General features: G+C 41.9%; 1 protein-coding gene across 1 annotated transcript in view; it reads right to left on the bottom strand.

Moving 5' to 3' along the window:
- Positions 1 to 5492: 5492 nt before the first annotated feature.
- Positions 5493 to 11886, bottom strand: part of CACNG4 (calcium voltage-gated channel auxiliary subunit gamma 4) — a 62094-nt gene continuing 55700 nt past the window's right edge. Inside the window, exon 4 of the mRNA XM_048818051.2 lies at positions 5493 to 11181. Within this exon, the coding sequence (XP_048674008.1) occupies positions 10643 to 11181 (539 nt within the window). The 3' untranslated portion in view covers positions 5493 to 10642. The remainder of the gene's footprint in view (positions 11182 to 11886) is intronic.

Here is an 11886-nt window from a genome sequence, read left to right as displayed (position 1 = left end):
ATCTGTCAGGAGACGAAAACGGCTGCTATGGAAATATCAGGCATCGTCTAGCAATCGGTATCCTTTCCAGTACAGTATGAGTCAGTCGGGGGAGGGGGATTATCAGCCCCTAATGCAATCTCACAATGATTTTTTTTGGAGAAGGTGCCGATTTGAGTCTGATGCCCCACTCCAAGAAAAATTTCACGTTGACTAAGAGTCCTGGCTTGACAGCCCTGGAGACGGAAGCCTCTTACCTAGCTGTAGAAGTGGTACAGCATGGTGCTGCACGCAGCCAGAACAAGGTGCCTCACACCTCCAGCCAAGTGGGTGAAGGTGGGAGTTCATTCTGCATGACCCATTACATCGTTGGCCTATGTGCTGGGACTGCAAAGAAGGGGGTCAGTTATGGTCTGATCTTCAACAGCTCCTAATCAAGTCAGTGGGAGCTGCAGGTTTTCAACACCTCTGAAAATGAGGGCCTAGATATCTCCTAGCGGGGTGGGAGATCTGGTTTCTTCTGTTGCTGGCTCTGTCTCAGACTCACGGTATGGCTTTGGGCCAGTAACTTAGTTTTTCTGCTTCCCCGTCTGTGGAATGGGGATAATAGACTTCCTTCTCTCACAGAATAGTGAATTAATTAATGCTTACAAAGCACTTTGGGATCTTCAGACAAAAGGTGCTATGGAGGAGCAAACTGCTAGCAGGTACTTGCACTGTATAGCAGGACCCCATTAGCTATCAAAGTCTCAGTATCAAAGGTAATGAAGCTGTCAGTTCCACAAGAGCCAGCAAAGCCTTTATTATTCCCATTGTGGACCTTACCAGGGATGGCCATGTGTGCACAATAAATTGCCCCCTCTCTGAGGAAATTTATGTTTCAAGTGGCTGAACAACACTAGATCTTTTGAGGCATAAAAATGGAATAATGTATCACACACAGAGAGAAACATTACAGCTGCTTACATTTCTGTTTTCTTAACTACGGCCATGAGTTTTTATGAAAGCAGAAAAGCCTAAAGGGAGCAGATTCTAAAACAGAAAAAGAATGCATTAAAAATTTAATGCCTCTTCTTTTGAAGTAGTCTCTTGTTAAATTTCTCTAGACATCAGTCGATTTTATGAGCTGCATTTTTACTTTACTTTCTAGACACTGGAAACTCCACAGGTCCTTCGCAAGTCGAGCGTACAAAAGTTAATGTGGGTTTGCAAGTGCAGGCACAGCTACTGCACTCAAAACAAGCTTTCAGTTGCTGAGAAAGCAACCACTAGTGATCCTGTTTTAGGCTAATTGCAACCTGCCAGGACGGCAATGTTGTTAACTCATTAGTTATTTCTTCCAGCTGTAGCTGGCATTTGCTCCTCCTGCCAAGGATCAAGCTGTCTGCTCTCATTCAGCTGTTGCTGCCTTGATCAATTTTGAGAGGACTCGTCACCTCATACAGAAAGAAAGGGGAAATCCACTCCTGAGGCAGAGGGCTTATGCAAGGCTGAAAAAGCTAGCATTCTGAGTCAAATTCACCAGTCAAGAAGAAGAAGAAGAAGGTTTTAAAGAACTCCTGTGGTCACAAACATCTCCAGCCCTCTACACCCGTGCAGATTGTCAGGCCTTGGGGGCCCTTTAAAAGGAGGCAGTCTAGCTATTGGGGGTGGTGCCCAGGACAAGAGCTGGAATCCAGAGGAGTGGGTTACTTGTGAGGCACAACTTGGGAGTGCTGCCAGCCTCAGCCCTCTGAGGAAAGAAGATGGGTGGGTTTGTTTATTTTGTTGAAATACCCAGCAGTAACTCTTGACTTGCCCTCTAACCAAGCAGAGGGTAGGAGCTGAGACTTTCTGCACAGCCTGAAAGACTGTGTCCCCTCTTTTGTATGAGGGTCTGGCCTTGGAACTACTTCCTTTCTTGTTTTTACACACACACGCACCCACCCTGGGCCCCAGAAGGGGTGCACTCTTTAAGAAGTACAGCTAGAGGGCTATACTCTATGTCCCAGGACTGGCCCTCAGAACTCCAGTTGCCTAGGAAATTCTGCATGATGTAAGCAAGGTGCCTGCCTTCCTTCTACTCAAGGGGCAACCTCAAGATATAACCTTTGACTAGGGTTGCCGCCCGTCCAGGTTTTCCCAGGAGCCTCCCTCTTTTGAGGGTATTGTTCTGAAAATTGTCCCCAAAGGATTTAGAAACACCTGTTCCATTGAATGTCACTGAGACCTGTGCTCCTAACCCCCCTAGGCACTTTGAAAATTTTCTCCCTTAGATTTTTAATTTACCTAGTGGTGACAGGCTTGATGGCCTAAAATGCCAGGGTTTTTAGGTTCCTTTTTAAATTGAGTGTTTTCTACCACACCTGTTTGAAATGGAACCTCATGGTGATTCTTATTCCAATTCATCCCCAGTTGTGCACTGTGTGAGCATCTTATGAATGCAGAGACAAGACTGATTCCCGGAAGAGCAGTTAACAAAAGGAAAACATTGGCACATCCTCCAGAAGGCTTTAGTATATAAACTATCATTAAGTGGTTCTAGCGATCTCCTGTTGGCAAGTGCCCGCATTTAAAAATCAATAACACATGAAATATAAACATACTATTAATGAGGACCTGTTGGGAAGCACAGGGGGGTTTAATTAGTTGCACTTTAGCAGCTGTGTCTGTGAGACACACAATTATGTCTTTTTCCTTGAGAAAATGCTAAATGAGATATCTCAGGACCAAAAGCTGCATTCTTTTCTGCCTGGAAAATTCATTGTCTAGCCTTGTGACCCTCTGGCATTTACACGTGTGGTTTTTCCAAGTGATAAAGGCCCTGTTTCAGCATGTGCATAATAGAAATGGGAACACAGAGTCAGATCCTGCAACCCTCTCCTCTCATGAGCCACCTTTACTCATGCAAGCAATCCAAGTGATTTTAGTAGGGACTAATCAGTGAATAAGAACATCTCCCTTAGTAAGTTTACAGGCCAGTCTCATTGTCTCTAGACATGAACCTAGCTAACTGTTCCATGATTTAAAGAAACAAAGCATTTCAATCAGGGAAATCATTCCTCTGTCCTAAAGTCCTGCGGTAAGGAAGTTACCGGGTCTAATCCTTCACATGTTGATGATGTTCCTCACTGCCATAGAGTGAAAATCATACAGAGTGTGCTTGGGGACATGAAAGAGAATAACTAGTGCTACTCTCTGTAAGGAAAGCCCCCTAGGGTCTGTTGGATCCAGGACACCTGTGTGACTGTCTCACTGTTTTTTTCCGGTGTGTTTAAACTGCTTTAGCTCAAAATCAGAGATGGGATTGAGCTGCAATGTTTGGACCTGAAGCTTTCCAGATTTCAGGGGTGTTTGGAGGAGACAATGTGTCTTTCAAAGTGTATTTCCAGCAAATGAACCATACACAGATTCTAGCTAAAATGGCTTCTCCTTAGCTATATTCAGCTACCCTGACCCTGAGGTATCCCATCACTGCACCTGAGACTGGTGGACAATCTTGCCATTGACTTGAATGGGGCCAGGATTTTACCCTAGCTTTTTATTATAGAAACATAATGTCCATAACAAACAAATGAACATAACTGCTTCACACTGGCTTTGAAATAACCAGCCTGACTTCCTGCATTCCCCCCTAATCCTGACCTCTTCAAAAGGTAGAAATTCAACCTCTTCCGGAGGAGCTACATCCCCATCTCTGGCTGGTCACTGCTGACTGGTTGTCTGTGGGTTCAAGCTGTTAAAGGAATCTTTCCCAGCATGCATTTTTGGTAGGCGACCCTACATTTGGTTGGGCAAGGCATCAGATGTTGAAGAATGCACTTCAATCTTTTCTACAGGGTAAGGATTTTTTAGTTCCTATTATATCAATTTATTTCCTTGTTCCCAAGAAGATGGCATATCCTCTCACCTGAAATCCTTCTCACTTTTCAAACGGGCCACAAAGCTTCTCCCTCCACTCCCCCAAATCATCTTCCCTTCCAATACTTTTATCACGTATTTCTGTGTGCTGTGGGACAGCTAGGCTCACAAACTCAGGCTCACAACTCTGTCCCCCAGCTTGCCCTGCAATGTGGGAACATCCCTGTTGAACTATTTCATTCTTAGCCAGAGTCAAGGACAGAGTCAGTCTTGCACTGAGAATGAGCTTTGACTTGCTTACCCCCTGGGAATGGAGGCATTTGAAACGATGAATCCTTTGTTTGCCTATCTCCAGATGTGTCCACTGATCATATATATATATACACACACACACACTTTATCTTTAGAGAATGTGAAGACCTGGGAAATGTAAAGGTGAAGTTAAAAGCACCATTTGAAGAAGAAATATTGCCCGTGATGACTGAATGGTTCAGAATGTTTTAGGGTGAATAGTGGGGCTGCTGAACTCATGACCTTTGTTCAGTGCATTTCTCGCAGCTGGGGATTGTATATTCATGACCATAGCAAATTTCTAGAGTTTTGAAATGCGGGTAGACAAGAGGATCTTTCTTCAGAGGAAAACTTACAAGACTGTAGAAAGGCAAATGCACAGAAAAGAGTTTGCATTAGACCCTGGTGGGGATGGGAATGGATTGTAAGGGTATGATTTGACTTTTTTGTGAATCTGTGGGTCCTCAACACCTCTTGAAAATCAGGTCCTGGAAATCCCAAATTGGGGACCCAAAAACAGAGGCACACAAAATTAGCAAATACTTCCATAAACTTGGCTGCATGTCACTATGTCCATAGGGAGTCTGATGTGGACTCCTCGGTGAAAGTGTTACTGATCAGCATTTGCTTTTACTAGTGGATGTATATGCTGCAGTATTCATAAGGACTCATGGGCAAACCTCAAGAGGGTTGGGTTTGGGTTGGAAAAGCTTCCGGAAATTATGTAGCTTTTCCCAATGTTACCCAACCACTTAGATGGAAATCTTGTGTGTAAGCATAGAGTTTATCCTGCAATGATTTGGACTTCTGGTTTGATAGATACTATGAGAATATTTTTTTTCTTGCAGTATGTTGTCTTGTAGTAGCCTTCCCAGCTACAACTAGGGTGTTAAGAGATGTGTGAAAACAACCTCAAAAATAAATGTAACCAAATTTCATTATCCCACCTCCTTCCCTCAGCCGCCTCTCATCCCCCCCAAAATTCCTAGTTCAAGTTCATTTAGAATTCTGGACAAAAGTTTAAATTTTTTTTGTCCAGAGCAGGGTCATCAATTCTAATTGCAGGTTGCTAAAACATTCACTTGAATTTGTCTCAAACAGTATCACCAAACTTTTCTGTGAGGGGCTATGAGATGCCTTGTCTCAGTTTCCACATTCTGACAAGTTGAACATCTGATTGGATTTGGTTGGCCATTGGGACTGGAACTGATGAGATAAGAGTCTATGTCACTATCCAGTGAAATAGTCTCCTGGGTTAGACTCTTTCTACTTACAGGGATACTGACAAGATTAAAAATATATACCCATTTTCCCAGAAAACCCACACCTTATAAGTATTCAGCCCAAGGAATTTGTAAATTAAAATCTATATACCTTCTCCACACATTTAAAACATTTTATTTAAAAATAATAGTAAGTACAGTATACGTATTTATGATTATATGGGCAGAACTGATGCACATTGGAAATAATACTTTTAGAACTGCAGACAGAAATATAACCTCAAGGGACATGGCAGATTAGCCCTTGTGGATATGTGACCTATACAGAAAGAACAGAAAAAGAAATGCTAAAATGCTCTATTACTAAATATAAACAGCATGTGAAGTGACTGCTATTTTCAACCCTATTCTGTTTGGAATGAGAAATAGGAAGAGATGGATGAATAACTCCATGTAGCTTTTTTGTCGGTTAATACTGAATGTTGTGTTTTCTGGCTAGGATTATTTTAGACAACCTGATTATTATTATTATTAAGAATACTGGGGTAGCATCTAAAAATCCTAGAGATCAGAGTTCCATTGTGCCCAGTACTGTCCACACATAAAACAATAGGAGATTCTGTTACCTTGTGTTGTTGTGTTTTACCTTAACCCTAGAGTAGTCAAACTGATTTCAGAGGGACTACTCATGGAGTAAAAGACTACTCAACAGCATGCTGGTGCAAAAATTTTGAATGAAACATTATCTGTTGGGAAACTAGGTTTTGTCAAAATCATAAGGACATAAAAACGGCCATAGTGGGTGAGAACAATGGTCTATCTAGCCCAATAGCCTGTCTTCTGACGGGCCAGTGCCAGGTGCTCCAGAGTGAATGAACAAGACTGGGCAATTATTGTGTGATCCAATCCCAACTTCCCCAGCCAGAGGCTTAGGGACACCCAGAGCATGGGGTTGTATCCCTGACTATCTTGGATAATAGCCATTGATGGACCTGTCCTCCATGAACGTATCTAATTATTTTGTGAGCCCAGTTATAGTTTTGGCCTTCACAACATCTGCTGACAATGACTTCCACAGGTTTGCTGCGCATTGTGTGAAGAAGTACTTCCCTATGTTTATTTTAAACCCGCTGCTTATTAATTTCATCAAGTGACCCCCCCCCCCCGTGTTTCTTGTGTTATGTGAAGGAGTAAATAATACTACTTTATTTGCTTTCCGCACACCACTCATGATTGTACAGACCTCTGTCATATCCCTGCCCCCTTTAGTCATCTCTTTTCTAAGCTGACCAGTCCCCAGTCTTTTCAACCTCTCCTAATATGGAAGCTGTTCCAAACCCTTACTCAAAATTTTTCTTAGGAAAAAATTGACTTCAGCAGAGTTTTTCATTGGGGGTGGGGGGGGAGAATCAAAATGAAATGAAATCTTTATTTCAGTTTGACTAAAGAGAAACATTAATATATCGCAACATCTGCCTGATACTCCCTAGTGACTCATGGGAGTTGGAGTCCCAGGTTATTCATGCCCCTATTCTGCCCTATGGGCCTGGCTCTCTTGCCAGACTACATATCCCACCAAAGTGTTCCCCTGTTGAAATTCCATTTTCCATAACAACTCTACTCAGTGTGAATATGGGTGGCAGATTATGACCCAAAAAACGCCAGGGCTACATGCCCAGAGTTCAATGCCCCTGTTCTTAGAGAATGGAGATCTAAATAATGCCAGAAATTGGCACAACATCTTAGGTTCTAAGGGCAAATGACCTGTATAAAAACAAAAGCTAGGACAGCTGTGTTGCTAAGAAGTGCCCCTTGAAGCTGAGAGGTTCTGCGGACCCAGTGTAGATGTACAGTACAAATATACGTGTGTGGTTCTGCAAGTATGACTCTCACTTTAGAAAAAGGCTCATACTTCAACCTGAATCAGTTTTTGTTTTCAAACAGTCACTGATATAAGGTGATTTAAAAAAACCAAACCAAACCAAAAACTACCTTCACACTGTCAGCTTTCTTTTCAATGGCCATGAGTTTAGAACAGGGATCGGCAACCTTTGGCACATGGCCCGCCGGACAACCTACATCTAACTCTTGATTTGAAAGGGAATGACTTTTTTAAACTACAGCAAATACAAATGAGGACTAATTTCTAACTGTTACATTATTAACACAATAGGAAACAATTCTGGGGAATTGTACTTGAAAATACATTGACTATAATAGGTGTAAATTAATAAGCATTTAGTATGACACATTGAGATAGAATGCTTTTCTTTTATGTGATTTTCTACCTCTATCATAGCTAATAAAATGATTTTAATTATTAAGAAATCTCAAAAAGGTAGGAAATTTATTGTTTGAAAGCATAAAGATTTATGTAAAAAGTTCTCTTCAAGATGTTTAATAATTCCACCTACTCCCACCCATCCCTCTTCCTCAAAAAGTTCTGTATTGGAAAGTAGATAAGAATTTTCCCTCCTGTTCAAATCAGCATTTGAAAAATTAAAAAAGCTATTAATATCTTTCCCTTTAATGCCTTGCCATAGAATAAAGCACAGCTGTGTATATGCTTCGAATTCCCTACATTCCATTCTATTCAGTTCTCAGAGTGAAATTCACCCCAGTACAGAGGACTTAAACAAGGATCCTAGCAGAGTTTTAGAGCCACATAAATTCTTAAAGAGGAATTAATGCACCGATCCACTTAAATTGGATTACTTGCAAAATTAAGCATGTCTTTAAATGCTCGATTGAGGCCTAAATGGGATTTAAAGAGGACAAGGAGAGGATTCTTTAAAAATTGGGATTGTATCTGATTTTCCTTTTTTGTGATGGTGTGAGAAGGCCTGAGCTGTTTGTGGGTTTTGTTGTTGGTTTTTTATTTTTAATCCCTGTCATTTGGAATGCCAAGGCAGCTCCTCCTGGATTCTTGCAGGACTCAGCTCAAGTTTACAGGGAACTCTTGTGCCCTAACTGAAAGATTAAGGGATGTTCAACCTTTAACGAAGACATCCTTTACGTAAAATATCGCTTAAGCATTGACTTTAAGTAGGGGTTCACAAACAAAGCATTTTAAACAGTCTGCCTGAGGACTCCAACCCTCGGTTGTTTAACTTTTACAGTTTTGGCTCGTGTGATGCTGTTTCATTAGTCCACCATTCACCATAGAGGTTTCAGGGCAGACAAGACCTAGGGGCAACTCTACGCTTAAAACGCTTGCATTGATGCAGCTGCGCGGATGCAGTGCTTTAATGAAGATGCTGTATGCCAACAGGAGAGAACTCTTCTGTCGGCTTAGTTAATCCACCTCTCTGAGAAGCGGTAGCTATGTCGGTGGGAGACGCTCTCCTGCCAATATAGCGCTGTATACATGGGGAGTTAGGTCAGTATAACTATGTCGCTATGGGGTGTGGATTTTTCACATAGTTATGCCGATATAGATCTGTAGAGTAGACCAGACCTAGGGCAGGTCTCTTCAAAGGAGCTGGATCCTTAGCTTCCATGAGGCCTGGTCCAAAACCCATTGAAGTCAGTGGAAGGACTTCCACTGAGTTCAATTATCTTTCGATCAAGCCCTTAGAGTCTTTTGAAAATCCCAGCCTACAAGTCTTTGATGCTCTCCTCAGGGTCCCTTAAACTGTGTGAGAGCTCCCTGTCACTCCAGTCTGTCTGCCTGACCAGGAAACGCCTTGAAATTGTGCTAGTTTAAATCTTGCCTTGCAGGTAACTTTCAGTGAACTCCAGTTCCACAGGAATGTGGCTTTGCAGTGTCCAGTTCCTCTCTCTGGACATTCATAGAAATTATCAAATCCGCTGGCTGTAAAGAGGCAGAATACACTCCAGCCTGTTGGCTTAGAGAGGATACTCACCTTCCCTGAGGAGAGCATCACAATGTCTAATGTAAAAATGAAATAGGAATTTAAAAGAGAAAATATTTCAGCCCTTTTTAGAAAAATCATAAAAAAGCAAATAACAAACCAAAACCCACGGTTTCACCCACCGTAAGTTACGTACAGGGTCCTGTGGGCCTCTCTGCACTTAGTGAATTCCATCATTCCAGAATAAATTATGTTACTTCGAACCACAGTTTCGGCATAAAAACAACTGCAACTTGCACCCCGGGGTGCTTCTTCATAATAAAAAGTTTAATAAATATCTAGTAAACTGCAATTATTTTTGTTCTATCTTTTAAAATTGTCATTACATGACCTATAAGTCCGCATTTTGCAGAAATGTTCACCACTCCGAATAGTATATTGGATCAGTGGATTAGCTTTCCCTTTTCTTACACACGTAGCCTAGATACCTTAACTTGCACTAGCATGAGTGTTGCACTTGTGAAGCGTCAAGAAAAACGTAACGTGCAACCCTTGCGGAATCTTCAGTTTCACAGGTATTGGTGCCTGCAGGCCCAGCTGTTTCCTGTTCCTGCAACACGTAGTGTATGGGAGACTGACCCTGAGAGGCAGGGTGCACCCTGTGCATGCACCTGGCAGGATCAGGCACTCGGTCTATTAGCAATGAGACGATTCAAGTGTCCTAAACTTTAGGCAAGAAATGATATTTGCAAATACGTTGGAGCAGCTTGCGCTTTCACGCCGCACCATTTCATTATTTTAGGATGCACCCACCCTATGCTCACTGCTTCATCTGCATTGGCCCCACCAGCTCCTTGGTTCTATTGCACAGGGACCTAGCAGTGGAGGCAGTACTGACCGCTGTTGCTTGCCCACTGTAGGATGCTGCAACACGCAGTACATTGGCGTGCTACAGTTCAGTAGCACAAGCTGGCTGCAAATAGTTTTGCCTTCTAGATTTTATTTTCTTGAGGAGGCAGTTGCTTCTGAGACAGACCTCTGCTCCCTCTTCCCTGTGTGAAAGGAAACTGGATCGTAGTTTTGAAGAGCTCTGTTTGTGATATGCTTTGGATTTGGCAATGAATTATAATTATTGTAAGGGACTTTATTTAAAAAAATCACACTGCAATTCTTCTGTAATTCTTTAAAACGCCCTGGTAGCTAACTCTTTTCCAGTTTCTCCGACACATTGTATACATTACAAAACTGCAGGGACGTGAGCTGCTTTCACTTTCTTGTGACACCGGGAACTTCAATGAAACAAACTCCAAATAGCTTTTAAAACAGCTATGAATGTACAATATCTTTAGGCCATTCCAGTATTCCAAGGTCTCCGTTTGCTATCCCAGCACAAATTCTGTTTTGAGAAGGATTTTAAATTGCCCCTTCTCTTTTTTGAAGGCTCCATTCTGTTTTGACACTTTAAAAAAGAGAGAGAGAGAGAAAGCAAACCCTTCAGACGGGCGTTGTTCTCCTGTTAACCATACTGATGTGGAGTCCTTCTTTAAATTCCTTCTGAAGAAAGTTGTGGACCTGCAGAAAGCTGGCTTCTTGGTCCGCACTGTAACTGGCTGCAGTTGTAACCTTCAAGGGTTCTCTGGACAGAGTGTACATAGAAATTTCATTCATAGGGATGGAACTGGCAATCTTCATGCCAACTGGAGAAACGTCCCTAGAGGGAGAAGGCTCTGTAGATTGGGAGCTTGATCTGGATCTCCTTCTCCTGTATCTATAGCTTGGCATCCTGGCATAAGGGGAAGAGGAAGAAGTCTTAAGGAATTCCCTCTTGGTTTTAAATCTCAACTCTTTGTTTTTCTCAATGTAAATGTTCACTGCCAGTACTCCTATGGTTTCAGCCACAATAAAAGACAAAGCTCCAAAGTAAAAAGACCAGCCGTAGTTGTAATGGTTCTTTTTGTCCTCATCCCTCTTATCACTTGGGTCACCTGCGTTGCTGGATATATAGACAATGATCCCTATGATATTACTTAGTCCTGGAAAAAGAAACAAAAAATTAGTTTTTATCGGTGGGAAGGCAGAAATCCAAACCAAATTGCCCTCTGAAAACTTAAAATTGCTACAAGGCAAGATTTTATTTATTTATAGTAAACAATATATTAGCAGTCATAAACTTCAAAACAAACCAAAAAGTTTGTCAGTGGGTAGGCATAAAAATATCTAATGGAAACAAGAGACATGATCTCACTGAATAGTTTATAATAACTCTTAGAAAGCCTGAGCCAACCCTCATTGAAGTCAGTGGAAATATTTTGATTGAGTTCAGTGCAATTTGGTTCAGGGATACGTAGGACTTTTCATACACAGATCTCAAAGTGCTTCACAAAGGAAGAAAAGTATCATTTTGCAGATGGGGAAAGTGAGCCACTGAGACTTACCCAAATGACATAGTAGGGCAGAATCAGGAACAGAACCCAGATCTCTAGATTTTCATGCCAATGGCCTGTCCACACAGTCTCACAAGTTGCTTGCATAGTCCCACTAACTTTGATGAAGCAGGACTGGTCCATAGTTCTTTGTTAATGGTGACAGAGCAGTGACAAGTCAGAACTGGCTAATGAGGTTTAGTGGCCTTATAATATTCAGAAGTGGTAATAAAGATACATTGTGAGCCCCGGGCTATAACTGTTCACCTTGATCAAAATAAATTATCCTCCACCTTGATGGATTGTCATCTAAAT

Source organism: Caretta caretta, chromosome 14 (genome assembly GCF_965140235.1).
Source record: "Caretta caretta isolate rCarCar2 chromosome 14, rCarCar1.hap1, whole genome shotgun sequence".
NCBI classification, from domain to species: Eukaryota; Metazoa; Chordata; order Testudines; family Cheloniidae; genus Caretta; species Caretta caretta.
This window is presented reverse-complemented; position numbering and strand designations above follow the sequence as displayed.